Source organism: Gallus gallus, chromosome 12 (genome assembly GCF_016699485.2).
Source record: "Gallus gallus isolate bGalGal1 chromosome 12, bGalGal1.mat.broiler.GRCg7b, whole genome shotgun sequence".
NCBI lineage: Eukaryota > Metazoa > Chordata > Aves > Galliformes > Phasianidae > Gallus > Gallus gallus.
The window spans coordinates 133540-154487 of record NC_052543.1 but is presented as its reverse complement, the minus strand read 5'-3'; the positions used below and the strand labels follow the sequence as shown (position 1 = coordinate 154487).

The following is a 20948-nucleotide window of genomic DNA, read 5'->3' as shown; positions in this document are numbered from 1 at the left end:
GGCAGTGTTCTGAGATGAATGAGTGAAACTGGTTCCTGGGGAAAGTTCATTCAAGTCAGTAACAACAATTGGATATAAACTCTTTCCTGGGTGTTCCTTTTCAGTTGCTACCTCTGGCCCATCTGTTGACTATAGCCGGTCACCTGCTTACAACTCGCGTCATCTTCTAAGAACTTCCGCGACCAATGTAACGCCAACAAAGGTGAGGACAAATGTATCCGCTCAAGCCGTTCCTGCTAATTTTTTGAAAACGACTGGTTTTGATTCTGTGTGTAGTTGGATATAACTGCAGTTCCCTAGATAGCATTTGCTAAACTTGAAATCTGCTGGAGACAGGCAGAAAGATCCATTATCAGCTAATCTTTGGGATACAGGGTTTGGGAGAAAAAGCCAGCAAAGCACGTTCTTAAGGTGCTAACATACATCCTCTGCTCTGTGTCTGTGTTGTTCTTTTCCCCAGGGTAGTATGGAGACTTGGTGGTTTTGACTTTTTTTAATACTAAAGAGAAATGAGTCAATTCATCGTAGGCTTCTCTCCAGTCTGTGTTTTCAGATACCATTCCAGATTTGAACATAGGTTTTTACTTTAAACTGATGAGAGGTGAAATCTAATTTTAAGTTACACCTTGTTATGAAGAGTACACGTTGCGTGGGCTTTAGCGCCCTAAGGCCTTTTTCTCCTGTTTCACAATGAAGTAATCGTGTTTTTTCTTTAGGCACCTGTCTGTGGCATGAAGGGACTTGCACCTCAGCAACATATATATGTTTCTCAACAACCGATCCACACGCCACCTCTACAAAGCACTTCAGCTGGTGTGTTTCCTCAAGACATCAATGTACCCAGTGAATCTGACAGCAGAGGCAGTTTTACGCCAACTGCCTTCACCACATTTTCATGTCGAAAGGGAGCCATACTAAGCTCTTCCTTCGGTGAGTTTGAACAGTCTCCCTTGCAGAAGAATCAGTGGGAGCATAAAATATGTTCAGTTGGGAACAAAGCAACTGCAAAGAACGGTGTCTCCTGCCAAAGCCCAAATCCAGATATGTGGGAAACACGTGACATCCCTGTAACTGAATCTGCTGCAAGTTTGAAAGCCAGTGGCAGTGCTGCCCAGGACAAATCAGGATCCATCTTTGATACAAAGGAAGGTCAGTGGGACTGTACCATCTGTTTAGTAAGACGTGAATCTACTGCCACAAAATGTGTTGCCTGCCAGAATCCAAGCAAGACTTATTCAGAAGTATCTCTTGAATGATTTTTTTTCATTAAACGTGAGGGGAAAAGACGAGCATTTACATCTCAGAATCTTGCAGTTGCTGAAACTAAGCCTACAGAGGAAAGATGTAACTTCAGCGTGGGTGCCTCCAGGCAAATTGAAATTTGGTGCACCCAGTGAATCTGATAGCAAAGGCAGTTCTATGTCCACTGCCTTTACTACAGTTGCAGAATCATTTAAGCAGACTTGTGATGAAGCAAAGCAAGCCCCTGAGAAAGGCACCGTGATAACGCCTCATGTTTCTCATGCTCCAGCAGCTGGAGTTAGTTACTTTATCAGTGTGTGTGTAAGGTTCTGAGAAAACCTATTAAATCCTCTCTAGGTTTCCATCCTCAGCATTCAGATTTGTTGTTCAGGAAGCTTATTGTACATCCGCTTTGGATGTAGGCTCAGAAGAGCTGTTGAGATCTAAAATGACCCCACAGGGTTACTTTGTAGGACTGCTGTTGAGGAGGCTGAAGCAGTTAACTTCTAACTGAAGGGAGTCAATCAACTGGGACAGAAAGGCAGGGAAGGGAATATTGAGAAGCAGTGTTCAAATTGAACTGGTGCTTAGAGCTTTGGAATACTGCTTTTTCTCTAGTACTGCTCCCGTTGCTTTTACGCTCCTGGAAGGAAGTAGTGGGAGCAGGAAAATGAGCGTTCCTCGGGAAGCCAGTAGTACTCTGCTTCCTGCCTGAAGCTTTGGGTTCCACTTGGACTGCATTGTGCCATCGAGCTGGCAAAGAATTTCTCGTAGAAAGAAAACTGAGCTTTAAATTTGTGATGTGCACAAGCCTTGTGTGCTTGAGCAGGCTTGTGAGTCTGAAGGGCGTAACCAATTTAGCCTTGTCTGTCCCTGGGAGATACCTGAGAACTCACGCTTGTTTCCTGTGTTTAAGGTGAAGACTCTGAAACAGCAGTTAAGAAACGTAGCGGAAGACTGTCTCCCAGCAATGAGGAAGAAGGAAGGGAGGTGTGGCAAGGTATGTCTGAAAACACAACGGCTACTTTCTTAGATGCTGCAGATGAATCTTTCGGTCTGGAGGACGCTTAGGCTCTGAGGTTAACTTGCTATTTCCTGGGGTGGATAGTGCTAGAAACACCGATGTGCACTGTAGAGAGCCTCCAGACAAGCACATGAAACTGCTTTCGTACCCTCAGGCTTCTGCGTCTCCTTTGACTGTGTGGAGCTGAGCTTTGCAAGATGCTTTGAAAGACTGGGGCATGGAAAAACTGTCTGCCGCTGTGAACGTTTGCTGCTTCTGCAGATGGTTGACTTGAATTGGAAGAGTTAGTACGTGTATTTTTTTAGAAAAGTACACTGTTTGAAAAATACAGCTCCGGGGTTTTGATAGTTAAAGGCACAAGTGCGGAAGAGTGAACGTGCTTGCTTACGGTTACTTTGGCTGCGCCTCGAGTATCAGCGTTTGATAACTGAATCTGGATAGGTCTATAAATGAGGTTTTCTTTCTTAGGATGTGAGTTTTTGTGTACTAAGAAAAGGTGGCACGTGCTGAGCTACCAGCAGTGGAAGTAAGTGTCAGAGGAAGCGAGTAGCTGTAGTGGCAGCTGCAAGACTGGTAGACAGGTAGTAAAACTCCGTGCCAACCACAGAACAGCAGCAGATAGGAATATGCGGCCCGTGAAAGGATCTGACAGAGCATGGGTGTGGACCGCATGCAATTTTGGGGACAGGGGAAGGAAAGTAGAGCTGCTAGCTGTGCGGTTCAAACGGCAGGATGTTGCGGGCTCGTTTAAGCAAACCTGTGATGAAGCAAAGCAAGCCCATGAGACAGGCACCTTGATAACGCCTCGTGTTTCTCGTACGAATACAGCCAGAGCATCTCCTTGTGGCAAGGACGCTGTAGCTGGACTGGAAGGAACTGGCAGGGTGGCAGCAGACCTCAGCCTTGGTGACGCTGCTTCTGATGCTGCTGCAGAAGCTTCGGAGCTCTGGAGCACCTCTGAAACGCCGCAAAAACCAGTGGTTTCCCCCGCAAAGTTTGTATTCCAGGCTGAATCCGTCAAGAGCGTTTTCAGCAGTGAGAAGACCTTCCCGTTTGGAAATACTTCCGCCCCCAGTTCCCTCTTTGGATTTGGCGTTCATCCCCCAAGAAAAAGCGCAGCATCCCAGAAAGCAGAGCAGGAAAAGCCAGGAGCAGCTGAACCACCCAAAAGCTGCGGTGCGCCTCAGAAGCCTTTGGAGGGCAAGGCATCCCAGCTGGCTCCTGCAGCACAAGATGGGCCCTCCAACTTCTCCTTTAAAATTCTGGAAAAGGGTGAGTGTTAATTGAACTAGCAGTTGATTCAAGCGTGCAACTCGTTGGTCAGTCGTTTACCAATGCCAGTCGTTGTATTACTTCTGTCTTAATAAGATGGAGTTTCTTGCAGTTGTGATGCACGCGTGTGAATCTTCACGTTGTAGACTTTCAAGTGGGGTGAATCTGAAGTGGGTGGTATTTGCACGTAAGAATACAGACGGACGTGCCTTATGCAGGATCCAGTGTTGCTGTGTAGTGAGGAGGAGAATTGCCGGTAGGATTTTGGAATCTGGGTGAGGCGTTGTTGAAAATGTCAGGGTTAAGTGCTGGAAGTGCATTTTTGGAGTTGAACTGGTAGTGTGTGTGCGCAGGCCTCGCTCTGACTGGTGAACTACGAGGGCAGCACTTGTGCTTCAGCTTGAAGTGGAATGATCCCTGTGAGTGTGTGGGCGGGTATTGTGAAAGGACACTCGGTGCGTTTACTTGAAGTCTTCCCTGAGTGGTCTGTGCAATTTCCGATGCACGGCCTAAGCCAGCCCAGTTGTCTTTTTCTTAGCTCTTAAAAAAGAGGTCCTGTGATTACATCCTCGGTTAGACAGGCTCTGATACCAGCTCAAAGATGAGCTTGCAGAAGCAGTGGCTGCACTGTGTTCCCTGTAATGGGCTGAGGGATCTTAGTGCAAAGACAGGGGTTTGCTGGCATTGTGCTGATAGAGGACTTCACGCACTGCTTCTTACCACTGCAGGAATAAGAATGGGCTCGACTAGATCTTCAGTCTATCTGTGGTCTTTCTGTCCAAGCTGAAATACGAGTGAGAAATAAAAGAAACAAAGAGGGAAACGTTCCAACTGCCGTGCCTGGTGTTGCTCTTTCTTTTGTTCCTTTTGTATACTGAGAATGTTTTGATGGGTTTTTCTTTCCCTGGAGTAGGAAGTTCTCTTTCTGACAAAACCAGCAGCCTTTTAACACACTGCGTACACCCATGGCACTGCTTTTGTGGCAAGCTGTGAAGACAAATTCAAGCTGCTTGCAGCTTTTCTAAGTAAGAAAAATCAACCTTTCTTGTGGGGAGGCTGAATGAGAGCTGATGTAAGTGATCTAGCAAACGTCTTGCTCAGCCTTGGTATTCTGAGGGTAAAGACAGGTTGTAATCCTTAGTGTTGCTGTTTTGGCCGCTTCTTTGAGTAGATTTTGGGGCCGCTGTGATCTTAGTCAGCTTTTGGTGGATTTGTGGAGAGCTTTACCTGTGGGTTGATCTGAACAGGCTTAGTGCGTTTCTCACGTGTTTCTCCTGTTCAGCTCCTTTGCGTTAAGGTTACTTGAACCTCTGTGGTGAACGGGATGTGAACTTGCTTGACTGCTTAGCTGATCCAAGCGAATACAGCACCTCCTTGCAGGCAGGACACCTGCCCACCTTTGTAGCGTGGTACGAGATGCCACCAACTCTGAAAGCAGCTGGAGTTAGTTATTTTATGTGTGTGTGCGTAAGTCTAGCTTTCCATCCTCAGCATTCAGATTTGTTGTTCAGGAAGCTTATTGTACATCCGCTTTGGATGTAGGCTCAGAAGAGCTGTTGAGATCTAAAATGACCCCACAGGGTTACTTTGTAGGACTGCTGTTGAGGAGGCTGAAGCAGTTAACTTCTAACTGAAGGGAGTCAATCAACTGGGACAGAAAGGCAGGGAAGGGAATATTGAGAAGCAGTGTTCAAATTGAACTGGTGCTTAGAGCTTTGGAATACTGCTTTTTCTCTAGTACTGCTCCCGTTGCTTTTACGCTCCTGGAAGGAAGTAGTGGGAGCAGGAAAATGAGCGTTCCTCGGGAAGCCAGTAGTACTCTGCTTCCTGCCTGAAGCTTTGGGTTCCACTTGGACTGCATTGTGCCATCGAGCTGGCAAAGAATTTCTCGTAGAAAGAAAACTGAGCTTTAAATTTGTGATGTGCACAAGCCTTGTGTGCTTGAGCAGGCTTGTGAGTCTGAAGGGCGTAACCAATTTAGCCTTGTCTGTCCCTGGGAGATACCTGAGAACTCACGCTTGTTTCCTGTGTTTAAGGTGAAGACTCTGAAACAGCAGTTAAGAAACGTAGCGGAAGACTGTCTCCCAGCAATGAGGAAGAAGGAAGGGAGGTGTGGCAAGGTATGTCTGAAAACACAACGGCTACTTTCTTAGATGCTGCAGATGAATCTTTCGGTCTGGAGGACGCTTAGGCTCTGAGGTTAACTTGCTATTTCCTGGGGTGGATAGTGCTAGAAACACCGATGTGCACTGTAGAGAGCCTCCAGACAAGCACATGAAACTGCTTTCGTACCCTCAGGCTTCTGCGTCTCCTTTGACTGTGTGGAGCTGAGCTTTGCAAGATGCTTTGAAAGACTGGGGCATGGAAAAACTGTCTGCCGCTGTGAACGTTTGCTGCTTCTGCAGATGGTTGACTTGAATTGGAAGAGTTAGTACGTGTATTTTTTTAGAAAAGTACACTGTTTGAAAAATACAGCTCCGGGGTTTTGATAGTTAAAGGCACAAGTGCGGAAGAGTGAACGTGCTTGCTTACGGTTACTTTGGCTGCGCCTCGAGTATCAGCGTTTGATAACTGAATCTGGATAGGTCTATAAATGAGGTTTTCTTTCTTAGGATGTGAGTTTTTGTGTACTAAGAAAAGGTGGCACGTGCTGAGCTACCAGCAGTGGAAGTAAGTGTCAGAGGAAGCGAGTAGCTGTAGTGGCAGCTGCAAGACTGGTAGACAGGTAGTAAAACTCCGTGCCAACCACAGAACAGCAGCAGATAGGAATATGCGGCCCGTGAAAGGATCTGACAGAGCATGGGTGTGGACCGCATGCAATTTTGGGGACAGGGGAAGGAAAGTAGAGCTGCTAGCTGTGCGGTTCAAACGGCAGGATGTTGCGGGCTCGTTTAAGCAAACCTGTGATGAAGCAAAGCAAGCCCATGAGACAGGCACCTTGATAACGCCTCGTGTTTCTCGTACGAATACAGCCAGAGCATCTCCTTGTGGCAAGGACGCTGTAGCTGGACTGGAAGGAACTGGCAGGGTGGCAGCAGACCTCAGCCTTGGTGACGCTGCTTCTGATGCTGCTGCAGAAGCTTCGGAGCTCTGGAGCACCTCTGAAACGCCGCAAAAACCAGTGGTTTCCCCCGCAAAGTTTGTATTCCAGGCTGAATCCGTCAAGAGCGTTTTCAGCAGTGAGAAGACCTTCCCGTTTGGAAATACTTCCGCCCCCAGTTCCCTCTTTGGATTTGGCGTTCATCCCCCAAGAAAAAGCGCAGCATCCCAGAAAGCAGAGCAGGAAAAGCCAGGAGCAGCTGAACCACCCAAAAGCTGCGGTGCGCCTCAGAAGCCTTTGGAGGGCAAGGCATCCCAGCTGGCTCCTGCAGCACAAGATGGGCCCTCCAACTTCTCCTTTAAAATTCTGGAAAAGGGTGAGTGTTAATTGAACTAGCAGTTGATTCAAGCGTGCAACTCGTTGGTCAGTCGTTTACCAATGCCAGTCGTTGTATTACTTCTGTCTTAATAAGATGGAGTTTCTTGCAGTTGTGATGCACGCGTGTGAATCTTCACGTTGTAGACTTTCAAGTGGGGTGAATCTGAAGTGGGTGGTATTTGCACGTAAGAATACAGACGGACGTGCCTTATGCAGGATCCAGTGTTGCTGTGTAGTGAGGAGGAGAATTGCCGGTAGGATTTTGGAATCTGGGTGAGGCGTTGTTGAAAATGTCAGGGTTAAGTGCTGGAAGTGCATTTTTGGAGTTGAACTGGTAGTGTGTGTGCGCAGGCCTCGCTCTGACTGGTGAACTACGAGGGCAGCACTTGTGCTTCAGCTTGAAGTGGAATGATCCCTGTGAGTGTGTGGGCGGGTATTGTGAAAGGACACTCGGTGCGTTTACTTGAAGTCTTCCCTGAGTGGTCTGTGCAATTTCCGATGCACGGCCTAAGCCAGCCCAGTTGTCTTTTTCTTAGCTCTTAAAAAAGAGGTCCTGTGATTACATCCTCGGTTAGACAGGCTCTGATACCAGCTCAAAGATGAGCTTGCAGAAGCAGTGGCTGCACTGTGTTCCCTGTAATGGGCTGAGGGATCTTAGTGCAAAGACAGGGGTTTGCTGGCATTGTGCTGATAGAGGACTTCACGCACTGCTTCTTACCACTGCAGGAATAAGAATGGGCTCGACTAGATCTTCAGTCTATCTGTGGTCTTTCTGTCCAAGCTGAAATACGAGTGAGAAATAAAAGAAACAAAGAGGGAAACGTTCCAACTGCCGTGCCTGGTGTTGCTCTTTCTTTTGTTCCTTTTGTATACTGAGAATGTTTTGATGGGTTTTTCTTTCCCTGGAGTAGGAAGTTCTCTTTCTGACAAAACCAGCAGCCTTTTAACACACTGCGTACACCCATGGCACTGCTTTTGTGGCAAGCTGTGAAGACAAATTCAAGCTGCTTGCAGCTTTTCTAAGTAAGAAAAATCAACCTTTCTTGTGGGGAGGCTGAATGAGAGCTGATGTAAGTGATCTAGCAAACGTCTTGCTCAGCCTTGGTATTCTGAGGGTAAAGACAGGTTGTAATCCTTAGTGTTGCTGTTTTGGCCGCTTCTTTGAGTAGATTTTGGGGCCGCTGTGATCTTAGTCAGCTTTTGGTGGATTTGTGGAGAGCTTTACCTGTGGGTTGATCTGAACAGGCTTAGTGCGTTTCTCACGTGTTTCTCCTGTTCAGCTCCTTTGCGTTAAGGTTACTTGAACCTCTGTGGTGAACGGGATGTGAACTTGCTTGACTGCTTAGCTGATCCAAGCGAATACAGCACCTCCTTGCAGGCAGGACACCTGCCCACCTTTGTAGCGTGGTACGAGATGCCACCAACTCTGAAAGCAGCTGGAGTTAGTTATTTTATGTGTGTGTGCGTAAGTCTAGCTTTCCATCCTCAGCATTCAGATTTGTTGTTCAGGAAGCTTATTGTACATCCGCTTTGGATGTAGGCTCAGAAGAGCTGTTGAGATCTAAAATGACCCCACAGGGTTACTTTGTAGGACTGCTGTTGAGGAGGCTGAAGCAGTTAACTTCTAACTGAAGGGAGTCAATCAACTGGGACAGAAAGGCAGGGAAGGGAATATTGAGAAGCAGTGTTCAAATTGAACTGGTGCTTAGAGCTTTGGAATACTGCTTTTTCTCTAGTACTGCTCCCGTTGCTTTTACGCTCCTGGAAGGAAGTAGTGGGAGCAGGAAAATGAGCGTTCCTCGGGAAGCCAGTAGTACTCTGCTTCCTGCCTGAAGCTTTGGGTTCCACTTGGACTGCATTGTGCCATCGAGCTGGCAAAGAATTTCTCGTAGAAAGAAAACTGAGCTTTAAATTTGTGATGTGCACAAGCCTTGTGTGCTTGAGCAGGCTTGTGAGTCTGAAGGGCGTAACCAATTTAGCCTTGTCTGTCCCTGGGAGATACCTGAGAACTCACGCTTGTTTCCTGTGTTTAAGGTGAAGACTCTGAAACAGCAGTTAAGAAACGTAGCGGAAGACTGTCTCCCAGCAATGAGGAAGAAGGAAGGGAGGTGTGGCAAGGTATGTCTGAAAACACAACGGCTACTTTCTTAGATGCTGCAGATGAATCTTTCGGTCTGGAGGACGCTTAGGCTCTGAGGTTAACTTGCTATTTCCTGGGGTGGATAGTGCTAGAAACACCGATGTGCACTGTAGAGAGCCTCCAGACAAGCACATGAAACTGCTTTCGTACCCTCAGGCTTCTGCGTCTCCTTTGACTGTGTGGAGCTGAGCTTTGCAAGATGCTTTGAAAGACTGGGGCATGGAAAAACTGTCTGCCGCTGTGAACGTTTGCTGCTTCTGCAGATGGTTGACTTGAATTGGAAGAGTTAGTACGTGTATTTTTTTAGAAAAGTACACTGTTTGAAAAATACAGCTCCGGGGTTTTGATAGTTAAAGGCACAAGTGCGGAAGAGTGAACGTGCTTGCTTACGGTTACTTTGGCTGCGCCTCGAGTATCAGCGTTTGATAACTGAATCTGGATAGGTCTATAAATGAGGTTTTCTTTCTTAGGATGTGAGTTTTTGTGTACTAAGAAAAGGTGGCACGTGCTGAGCTACCAGCAGTGGAAGTAAGTGTCAGAGGAAGCGAGTAGCTGTAGTGGCAGCTGCAAGACTGGTAGACAGGTAGTAAAACTCCGTGCCAACCACAGAACAGCAGCAGATAGGAATATGCGGCCCGTGAAAGGATCTGACAGAGCATGGGTGTGGACCGCATGCAATTTTGGGGACAGGGGAAGGAAAGTAGAGCTGCTAGCTGTGCGGTTCAAACGGCAGGATGTTGCGGGCTCGTTTAAGCAAACCTGTGATGAAGCAAAGCAAGCCCATGAGACAGGCACCTTGATAACGCCTCGTGTTTCTCGTACGAATACAGCCAGAGCATCTCCTTGTGGCAAGGACGCTGTAGCTGGACTGGAAGGAACTGGCAGGGTGGCAGCAGACCTCAGCCTTGGTGACGCTGCTTCTGATGCTGCTGCAGAAGCTTCGGAGCTCTGGAGCACCTCTGAAACGCCGCAAAAACCAGTGGTTTCCCCCGCAAAGTTTGTATTCCAGGCTGAATCCGTCAAGAGCGTTTTCAGCAGTGAGAAGACCTTCCCGTTTGGAAATACTTCCGCCCCCAGTTCCCTCTTTGGATTTGGCGTTCATCCCCCAAGAAAAAGCGCAGCATCCCAGAAAGCAGAGCAGGAAAAGCCAGGAGCAGCTGAACCACCCAAAAGCTGCGGTGCGCCTCAGAAGCCTTTGGAGGGCAAGGCATCCCAGCTGGCTCCTGCAGCACAAGATGGGCCCTCCAACTTCTCCTTTAAAATTCTGGAAAAGGGTGAGTGTTAATTGAACTAGCAGTTGATTCAAGCGTGCAACTCGTTGGTCAGTCGTTTACCAATGCCAGTCGTTGTATTACTTCTGTCTTAATAAGATGGAGTTTCTTGCAGTTGTGATGCACGCGTGTGAATCTTCACGTTGTAGACTTTCAAGTGGGGTGAATCTGAAGTGGGTGGTATTTGCACGTAAGAATACAGACGGACGTGCCTTATGCAGGATCCAGTGTTGCTGTGTAGTGAGGAGGAGAATTGCCGGTAGGATTTTGGAATCTGGGTGAGGCGTTGTTGAAAATGTCAGGGTTAAGTGCTGGAAGTGCATTTTTGGAGTTGAACTGGTAGTGTGTGTGCGCAGGCCTCGCTCTGACTGGTGAACTACGAGGGCAGCACTTGTGCTTCAGCTTGAAGTGGAATGATCCCTGTGAGTGTGTGGGCGGGTATTGTGAAAGGACACTCGGTGCGTTTACTTGAAGTCTTCCCTGAGTGGTCTGTGCAATTTCCGATGCACGGCCTAAGCCAGCCCAGTTGTCTTTTTCTTAGCTCTTAAAAAAGAGGTCCTGTGATTACATCCTCGGTTAGACAGGCTCTGATACCAGCTCAAAGATGAGCTTGCAGAAGCAGTGGCTGCACTGTGTTCCCTGTAATGGGCTGAGGGATCTTAGTGCAAAGACAGGGGTTTGCTGGCATTGTGCTGATAGAGGACTTCACGCACTGCTTCTTACCACTGCAGGAATAAGAATGGGCTCGACTAGATCTTCAGTCTATCTGTGGTCTTTCTGTCCAAGCTGAAATACGAGTGAGAAATAAAAGAAACAAAGAGGGAAACGTTCCAACTGCCGTGCCTGGTGTTGCTCTTTCTTTTGTTCCTTTTGTATACTGAGAATGTTTTGATGGGTTTTTCTTTCCCTGGAGTAGGAAGTTCTCTTTCTGACAAAACCAGCAGCCTTTTAACACACTGCGTACACCCATGGCACTGCTTTTGTGGCAAGCTGTGAAGACAAATTCAAGCTGCTTGCAGCTTTTCTAAGTAAGAAAAATCAACCTTTCTTGTGGGGAGGCTGAATGAGAGCTGATGTAAGTGATCTAGCAAACGTCTTGCTCAGCCTTGGTATTCTGAGGGTAAAGACAGGTTGTAATCCTTAGTGTTGCTGTTTTGGCCGCTTCTTTGAGTAGATTTTGGGGCCGCTGTGATCTTAGTCAGCTTTTGGTGGATTTGTGGAGAGCTTTACCTGTGGGTTGATCTGAACAGGCTTAGTGCGTTTCTCACGTGTTTCTCCTGTTCAGCTCCTTTGCGTTAAGGTTACTTGAACCTCTGTGGTGAACGGGATGTGAACTTGCTTGACTGCTTAGCTGATCCAAGCGAATACAGCACCTCCTTGCAGGCAGGACACCTGCCCACCTTTGTAGCGTGGTACGAGATGCCACCAACTCTGAAAGCAGCTGGAGTTAGTTATTTTATGTGTGTGTGCGTAAGTCTAGCTTTCCATCCTCAGCATTCAGATTTGTTGTTCAGGAAGCTTATTGTACATCCGCTTTGGATGTAGGCTCAGAAGAGCTGTTGAGATCTAAAATGACCCCACAGGGTTACTTTGTAGGACTGCTGTTGAGGAGGCTGAAGCAGTTAACTTCTAACTGAAGGGAGTCAATCAACTGGGACAGAAAGGCAGGGAAGGGAATATTGAGAAGCAGTGTTCAAATTGAACTGGTGCTTAGAGCTTTGGAATACTGCTTTTTCTCTAGTACTGCTCCCGTTGCTTTTACGCTCCTGGAAGGAAGTAGTGGGAGCAGGAAAATGAGCGTTCCTCGGGAAGCCAGTAGTACTCTGCTTCCTGCCTGAAGCTTTGGGTTCCACTTGGACTGCATTGTGCCATCGAGCTGGCAAAGAATTTCTCGTAGAAAGAAAACTGAGCTTTAAATTTGTGATGTGCACAAGCCTTGTGTGCTTGAGCAGGCTTGTGAGTCTGAAGGGCGTAACCAATTTAGCCTTGTCTGTCCCTGGGAGATACCTGAGAACTCACGCTTGTTTCCTGTGTTTAAGGTGAAGACTCTGAAACAGCAGTTAAGAAACGTAGCGGAAGACTGTCTCCCAGCAATGAGGAAGAAGGAAGGGAGGTGTGGCAAGGTATGTCTGAAAACACAACGGCTACTTTCTTAGATGCTGCAGATGAATCTTTCGGTCTGGAGGACGCTTAGGCTCTGAGGTTAACTTGCTATTTCCTGGGGTGGATAGTGCTAGAAACACCGATGTGCACTGTAGAGAGCCTCCAGACAAGCACATGAAACTGCTTTCGTACCCTCAGGCTTCTGCGTCTCCTTTGACTGTGTGGAGCTGAGCTTTGCAAGATGCTTTGAAAGACTGGGGCATGGAAAAACTGTCTGCCGCTGTGAACGTTTGCTGCTTCTGCAGATGGTTGACTTGAATTGGAAGAGTTAGTACGTGTATTTTTTTAGAAAAGTACACTGTTTGAAAAATACAGCTCCGGGGTTTTGATAGTTAAAGGCACAAGTGCGGAAGAGTGAACGTGCTTGCTTACGGTTACTTTGGCTGCGCCTCGAGTATCAGCGTTTGATAACTGAATCTGGATAGGTCTATAAATGAGGTTTTCTTTCTTAGGATGTGAGTTTTTGTGTACTAAGAAAAGGTGGCACGTGCTGAGCTACCAGCAGTGGAAGTAAGTGTCAGAGGAAGCGAGTAGCTGTAGTGGCAGCTGCAAGACTGGTAGACAGGTAGTAAAACTCCGTGCCAACCACAGAACAGCAGCAGATAGGAATATGCGGCCCGTGAAAGGATCTGACAGAGCATGGGTGTGGACCGCATGCAATTTTGGGGACAGGGGAAGGAAAGTAGAGCTGCTAGCTGTGCGGTTCAAACGGCAGGATGTTGCGGGCTCGTTTAAGCAAACCTGTGATGAAGCAAAGCAAGCCCATGAGACAGGCACCTTGATAACGCCTCGTGTTTCTCGTACGAATACAGCCAGAGCATCTCCTTGTGGCAAGGACGCTGTAGCTGGACTGGAAGGAACTGGCAGGGTGGCAGCAGACCTCAGCCTTGGTGACGCTGCTTCTGATGCTGCTGCAGAAGCTTCGGAGCTCTGGAGCACCTCTGAAACGCCGCAAAAACCAGTGGTTTCCCCCGCAAAGTTTGTATTCCAGGCTGAATCCGTCAAGAGCGTTTTCAGCAGTGAGAAGACCTTCCCGTTTGGAAATACTTCCGCCCCCAGTTCCCTCTTTGGATTTGGCGTTCATCCCCCAAGAAAAAGCGCAGCATCCCAGAAAGCAGAGCAGGAAAAGCCAGGAGCAGCTGAACCACCCAAAAGCTGCGGTGCGCCTCAGAAGCCTTTGGAGGGCAAGGCATCCCAGCTGGCTCCTGCAGCACAAGATGGGCCCTCCAACTTCTCCTTTAAAATTCTGGAAAAGGGTGAGTGTTAATTGAACTAGCAGTTGATTCAAGCGTGCAACTCGTTGGTCAGTCGTTTACCAATGCCAGTCGTTGTATTACTTCTGTCTTAATAAGATGGAGTTTCTTGCAGTTGTGATGCACGCGTGTGAATCTTCACGTTGTAGACTTTCAAGTGGGGTGAATCTGAAGTGGGTGGTATTTGCACGTAAGAATACAGACGGACGTGCCTTATGCAGGATCCAGTGTTGCTGTGTAGTGAGGAGGAGAATTGCCGGTAGGATTTTGGAATCTGGGTGAGGCGTTGTTGAAAATGTCAGGGTTAAGTGCTGGAAGTGCATTTTTGGAGTTGAACTGGTAGTGTGTGTGCGCAGGCCTCGCTCTGACTGGTGAACTACGAGGGCAGCACTTGTGCTTCAGCTTGAAGTGGAATGATCCCTGTGAGTGTGTGGGCGGGTATTCTGAAAGGACACTTGGTGCGTTTACTTGAAGTCTTCCCTGAGTGGTCTGTGCAATTTCCGATGCACGGCCTAAGCCAGCCCAGTTGTCTTTTTCTTAGCTCTTAAAAAAGAGGTCCTGTGATTACATCCTCGGTTAGACAGGCTCTGATACCAGCTCAAAGATGAGCTTGCAGAAGCAGTGGCTGCACTGTGTTCCCTGTAATGGGCTGAGGGATCTTAGTGCAAAGACAGGGGTTTGCTGGCATTGTGCTGATAGAGGACTTCACGCACTGCTTCTTACCACTGCAGGAATAAGAATGGGCTCGACTAGATCTTCAGTCTATCTGTGGTCTTTCTGTCCAAGCTGAAATACGAGTGAGAAATAAAAGAAACAAAGAGGGAAACGTTCCAACTGCCGTGCCTGGTGTTGCTCTTTCTTTTGTTCCTTTTGTATACTGAGAATGTTTTGATGGGTTTTTCTTTCCCTGGAGTAGGAAGTTCTCTTTCTGACAAAACCAGCAGCCTTTTAACACACTGCGTACACCCATGGCACTGCTTTTGTGGCAAGCTGTGAAGACAAATTCAAGCTGCTTGCAGCTTTTCTAAGTAAGAAAAATCAACCTTTCTTGTGGGGAGGCTGAATGAGAGCTGATGTAAGTGATCTAGCAAACGTCTTGCTCAGCCTTGGTATTCTGAGGGTAAAGACAGGTTGTAATCCTTAGTGTTGCTGTTTTGGCCGCTTCTTTGAGTAGATTTTGGGGCCGCTGTGATCTTAGTCAGCTTTTGGTGGATTTGTGGAGAGCTTTACCTGTGGGTTGATCTGAACAGGCTTAGTGCGTTTCTCACGTGTTTCTCCTGTTCAGCTCCTTTGCGTTAAGGTTACTTGAACCTCTGTGGTGAACGGGATGTGAACTTGCTTGACTGCTTAGCTGATCCAAGCGAATACAGCACCTCCTTGCAGGCAGGACACCTGCCCACCTTTGTAGCGTGGTACGAGATGCCACCAACTCTGAAAGCAGCTGGAGTTAGTTATTTTATGTGTGTGTGCGTAAGTCTAGCTTTCCATCCTCAGCATTCAGATTTGTTGTTCAGGAAGCTTATTGTACATCCGCTTTGGATGTAGGCTCAGAAGAGCTGTTGAGATCTAAAATGACCCCACAGGGTTACTTTGTAGGACTGCTGTTGAGGAGGCTGAAGCAGTTAACTTCTAACTGAAGGGAGTCAATCAACTGGGACAGAAAGGCAGGGAAGGGAATATTGAGAAGCAGTGTTCAAATTGAACTGGTGCTTAGAGCTTTGGAATACTGCTTTTTCTCTAGTACTGCTCCCGTTGCTTTTACGCTCCTGGAAGGAAGTAGTGGGAGCAGGAAAATGAGCGTTCCTCGGGAAGCCAGTAGTACTCTGCTTCCTGCCTGAAGCTTTGGGTTCCACTTGGACTGCATTGTGCCATCGAGCTGGCAAAGAATTTCTCGTAGAAAGAAAACTGAGCTTTAAATTTGTGATGTGCACAAGCCTTGTGTGCTTGAGCAGGCTTGTGAGTCTGAAGGGCGTAACCAATTTAGCCTTGTCTGTCCCTGGGAGATACCTGAGAACTCACGCTTGTTTCCTGTGTTTAAGGTGAAGACTCTGAAACAGCAGTTAAGAAACGTAGCGGAAGACTGTCTCCCAGCAATGAGGAAGAAGGAAGGGAGGTGTGGCAAGGTATGTCTGAAAACACAACGGCTACTTTCTTAGATGCTGCAGATGAATCTTTCGGTCTGGAGGACGCTTAGGCTCTGAGGTTAACTTGCTATTTCCTGGGGTGGATAGTGCTAGAAACACCGATGTGCACTGTAGAGAGCCTCCAGACAAGCACATGAAACTGCTTTCGTACCCTCAGGCTTCTGCGTCTCCTTTGACTGTGTGGAGCTGAGCTTTGCAAGATGCTTTGAAAGACTGGGGCATGGAAAAACTGTCTGCCGCTGTGAACGTTTGCTGCTTCTGCAGATGGTTGACTTGAATTGGAAGAGTTAGTACGTGTATTTTTTTAGAAAAGTACACTGTTTGAAAAATACAGCTCCGGGGTTTTGATAGTTAAAGGCACAAGTGCGGAAGAGTGAACGTGCTTGCTTACGGTTACTTTGGCTGCGCCTCGAGTATCAGCGTTTGATAACTGAATCTGGATAGGTCTATAAATGAGGTTTTCTTTCTTAGGATGTGAGTTTTTGTGTACTAAGAAAAGGTGGCACGTGCTGAGCTACCAGCAGTGGAAGTAAGTGTCAGAGGAAGCGAGTAGCTGTAGTGGCAGCTGCAAGACTGGTAGACAGGTAGTAAAACTCCGTGCCAACCACAGAACAGCAGCAGATAGGAATATGCGGCCCGTGAAAGGATCTGACAGAGCATGGGTGTGGACCGCATGCAATTTTGCGGACAGGGGAAGGAAAGTAGAGCTGCTAGCTGTGCGGTTCAAACGGCAGGATGTTGCGGGCTCGTTTAAGCAAACCTGTGATGAAGCAAAGCAAGCCCATGAGACAGGCACCTTGATAACGCCTCGTGTTTCTCGTACGAATACAGCCAGAGCATCTCCTTGTGGCAAGGACGCTGTAGCTGGACTGGAAGGAACTGGCAGGGTGGCAGCAGACCTCAGCCTTGGTGACGCTGCTTCTGATGCTGCTGCAGAAGCTTCGGAGCTCTGGAGCACCTCTGAAACGCCGCAAAAACCAGTGGTTTCCCCCGCAAAGTTTGTATTCCAGGCTGAATCCGTCAAGAGCGTTTTCAGCAGTGAGAAGACCTTCCCGTTTGGAAATACTTCCGCCCCCAGTTCCCTCTTTGGATTTGGCGTTCATCCCCCAAGAAAAAGCGCAGCATCCCAGAAAGCAGAGCAGGAAAAGCCAGGAGCAGCTGAACCACCCAAAAGCTGCGGTGCGCCTCAGAAGCCTTTGGAGGGCAAGGCATCCCAGCTGGCTCCTGCAGCACAAGATGGGCCCTCCAACTTCTCCTTTAAAATTCTGGAAAAGGGTGAGTGTTAATTGAACTAGCAGTTGATTCAAGCGTGCAACTCGTTGGTCAGTCGTTTACCAATGCCAGTCGTTGTATTACTTCTGTCTTAATAAGATGGAGTTTCTTGCAGTTGTGATGCACGCGTGTGAATCTTCACGTTGTAGACTTTCAAGTGGGGTGAATCTGAAGTGGGTGGTATTTGCACGTAAGAATACAGACGGACGTGCCTTATGCAGGATCCAGTGTTGCTGTGTAGTGAGGAGGAGAATTGCCGGTAGGATTTTGGAATCTGGGTGAGGCGTTGTTGAAAATGTCAGGGTTAAGTGCTGGAAGTGCATTTTTGGAGTTGAACTGGTAGTGTGTGTGCGCAGGCCTCGCTCTGACTGGTGAACTACGAGGGCAGCACTTGTGCTTCAGCTTGAAGTGGAATGATCCCTGTGAGTGTGTGGGCGGGTATTGTGAAAGGACACTTCGGTGCGTTTACTTGAAGTCTTCCCTGAGTGGTCTGTGCAATTTCCGATGCACGGCCTAAGCCAGCCCAGTTGTCTTTTTCTTAGCTCTTAAAAAAGAGGTCCTGTGATTACATCCTCGGTTAGACAGGCTCTGATACCAGCTCAAAGATGAGCTTGCAGAAGCAGTGGCTGCACTGTGTTCCCTGTAATGGGCTGAGGGATCTTAGTGCAAAGACAGGGGTTTGCTGGCATTGTGCTGATAGAGGACTTCACGCACTGCTTCTTACCACTGCAGGAATAAGAATGGGCTCGACTAGATCTTCAGTCTATCTGTGGTCTTTCTGTCCAAGCTGAAATACGAGTGAGAAATAAAAGAAACAAAGAGGGAAACGTTCCAACTGCCGTGCCTGGTGTTGCTCTTTCTTTTGTTCCTTTTGTATACTGAGAATGTTTTGATGGGTTTTTCTTTCCCTGGAGTAGGAAGTTCTCTTTCTGACAAAACCAGCAGCCTTTTAACACACTGCGTACACCCATGGCACTGCTTTTGTGGCAAGCTGTGAAGACAAATTCAAGCTGCTTGCAGCTTTTCTAAGTAAGAAAAATCAACCTTTCTTGTGGGGAGGCTGAATGAGAGCTGATGTAAGTGATCTAGCAAACGTCTTGCTCAGCCTTGGTATTCTGAGGGTAAAGACAGGTTGTAATCCTTAGTGTTGCTGTTTTGGCCGCTTCTTTGAGTAGATTTTGGGGCCGCTGTGATCTTAGTCAGCTTTTGGTGGATTTGTGGAGAGCTTTACCTGTGGGTTGATCTGAACAGGCTTAGTGCGTTTCTCACGTGTTTCTCCTGTTCAGCTCCTTTGCGTTAAGGTTACTTGAACCTCTGTGGTGAACGGGATGTGAACTTGCTTGACTGCTTAGCTGATCCAAGCGAATACAGCACCTCCTTGCAGGCAGGACACCTGCCCACCTTTGTAGCGTGGTACGAGATGCCACCAACTCTGAAAGCAGCTGGAGTTAGTTATTTTATGTGTGTGTGCGTAAGTCTAGCTTTCCATCCTCAGCATTCAGATTTGTTGTTCAGGAAGCTTATTGTACATCCGCTTTGGATGTAGGCTCAGAAGAGCTGTTGAGATCTAAAATGACCCCACAGGGTTACTTTGTAGGACTGCTGTTGAGGAGGCTGAAGCAGTTAACTTCTAACTGAAGGGAGTCAATCAACTGGGACAGAAAGGCAGGGAAGGGAATATTGAGAAGCAGTGTTCAAATTGAACTGGTGCTTAGAGCTTTGGAATACTGCTTTTTCTCTAGTACTGCTCCCGTTGCTTTTACGCTCCTGGAAGGAAGTAGTGGGAGCAGGAAAATGAGCGTTCCTCGGGAAGCCAGTAGTACTCTGCTTCCTGCCTGAAGCTTTGGGTTCCACTTGGACTGCATTGTGCCATCGAGCTGGCAAAGAATTTCTCGTAGAAAGAAAACTGAGCTTTAAATTTGTGATGTGCACAAGCCTTGTGTGCTTGAGCAGGCTTGTGAGTCTGAAGGGCGTAACCAATTTAGCCTTGTCTGTCCCTGGGAGATACCTGAGAACTCACGCTTGTTTCCTGTGTTTAAGGTGAAGACTCTGAAACAGCAGTTAAGAAACGTAGCGGAAGACTGTCTCCCAGCAATGAGGAAGAAGGAAGGGAGGTGTGGCAAGGTATGTCTGAAAACACAACGGCTACTTTCTTAGATGCTGCAGATGAATCTTTCGGTCTGGAGGACGCTTAGGCTCTGAGGTTAACTTGCTATTTCCTGGGGTGGATAGTGCTAGAAACACCGATGTGCACTGTAGAGAGCCTCCAGACAAGCACATGAAACTGCTTTCGTACCCTCAGGCTTCTGCGTCTCCTTTGACTGTGTGGAGCTGAGCTTTGCAAGATGCTTTGAAAGACTGGGGCATGGAAAAACTGTCTGCCGCTGTGAACGTTTGCTGCTTCTGCAGATGGTTGACTTGAATTGGAAGAGTTAGTACGTGTATTTTTTTAGAAAAGTACACTGTTTGAAAAATACAGCTCCGGGGTTTTGATAGTTAAAGGCACAAGTGCGGAAGAGTGAACGTGCTTGCTTACGGTTACTTTGGCTGCGCCTCGAGTATCAGCGTTTGATAACTGAATCTGGATAGGTCTATAAATGAGGTTTTCTTTCTTAGGATGTGAGTTTTTGTGTACTAAGAAAAGGTGGCACGTGCTGAGCTACCAGCAGTGGAAGTAAGTGTCAGAGGAAGCGAGTAGCTGTAGTGGCAGCTGCAAGACTGGTAGACAGGTAGTAAAACTCCGTGCCAACCACAGAACAGCAGCAGATAGGAATATGCGGCCCGTGAAAGGATCTGACAGAGCATGGGTGTGGACCGCATGCAATTTTGCGGACAGGGGAAGGAAAGTAGAGCTGCTAGCTGTGCGGTTCAAACGGCAGGATGTTGCGGGCTCGTTTAAGCAAACCTGTGATGAAGCAAAGCAAGCCCATGAGACAGGCACCTTGATAACGCCTCGTGTTTCTCGTACGAATACAGCCAGAGCATCTCCTTGTGGCAAGGACGCTGTAGCTGGACTGGAAGGAACTGGCAGGGTGGCAGCAGACCTCAGCCTTGGTGACGCTGCTTCTGATGCTGCTGCAGAAGCTTCGGAGCTCTGGAGCACCTCTGAAACGCCGCAAAAACCAGTGGTTTCCCCCGCAAAGTTTGTATTCCAGGCTGAATCCGTCAAGAGCGTTTTCAGCAGTGAGAAGACCTTCCCGTTTGGAAATACTTCCGCCCCCAGTTCCCTCTTTGGATTTGGCGTTCATCCCCCAAGAAAAAGCGCAGCATCCCAGAAAGCAGAGCAGGAAAAGCCAGGAGCAGCTGAACCACCCAAAAGCTGCGGTGCGCCTCAGAAGCCTTTGGAGGGCAAGGCATCCCAGCTGGCTCCTGCAGCACAAGATGGGCCCTCCAACTTCTCCTTTAAAATTCTGGAAAAGGGTGAGTGTTAATTGAACTAGCAGTTGATTCAAGCGTGCAACTCGTTGGTCAGTCGTTTACCAATGCCAGTCGTTGTATTACTTCTGTCTTAATAAGATGGAGTTTCTTGCAGTTGTGATGCACGCGTGTGAATCTTCACGTTGTAGACTTTCAAGTGGGGTGAATCTGAAGTGGGTGGTATTTGCACGTAAGAATACAGACGGACGTGCCTTATGCAGGATCCAGTGTTGCTGTGTAGTGAGGAGGAGAATTGCCGGTAGGATTTTGGAATCTGGGTGAGGCGTTGTTGAAAATGTCAGGGTTAAGTGCTGGAAGTGCATTTTTGGAGT

The 20948-nt window shown here is 47.8% G+C and overlaps 1 protein-coding gene across 6 annotated transcripts in view; it reads left to right on the top strand.

Annotated features, from left to right (window-relative positions):
- RGPD1 (RANBP2-like and GRIP domain containing 1) overlaps positions 1-20948 on the top strand; it is a 44144-nt gene that overhangs the window by 12317 nt on the left and 10879 nt on the right. For 4 of the 6 annotated variants that reach the window (XM_040646598.2, XM_040646597.2, XM_040646594.2 and 1 more), the window contains exons 19-32: positions 105-202; positions 717-1149; positions 2159-2242; positions 3095-3538; positions 5575-5658; positions 6511-6954; positions 8991-9074; positions 9927-10370; positions 12407-12490; positions 13343-13786; positions 15823-15906; positions 16759-17202; positions 19240-19323; positions 20176-20619. In XM_040646598.2, the coding sequence (XP_040502532.1) occupies positions 105-202; positions 717-1149; positions 2159-2242; positions 3095-3538; positions 5575-5658; positions 6511-6954; positions 8991-9074; positions 9927-10370; positions 12407-12490; positions 13343-13786; positions 15823-15906; positions 16759-17202; positions 19240-19323; positions 20176-20619 (3699 nt within the window). The remainder of the gene's footprint in view (positions 1-104; positions 203-716; positions 1150-2158; positions 2243-3094; positions 3539-5574; positions 5659-6510; positions 6955-8990; positions 9075-9926; positions 10371-12406; positions 12491-13342; positions 13787-15822; positions 15907-16758; positions 17203-19239; positions 19324-20175; positions 20620-20948) is intronic. The other 2 variants (XM_040646596.2, XM_040646595.2) reach the window with 2 other exon arrangements.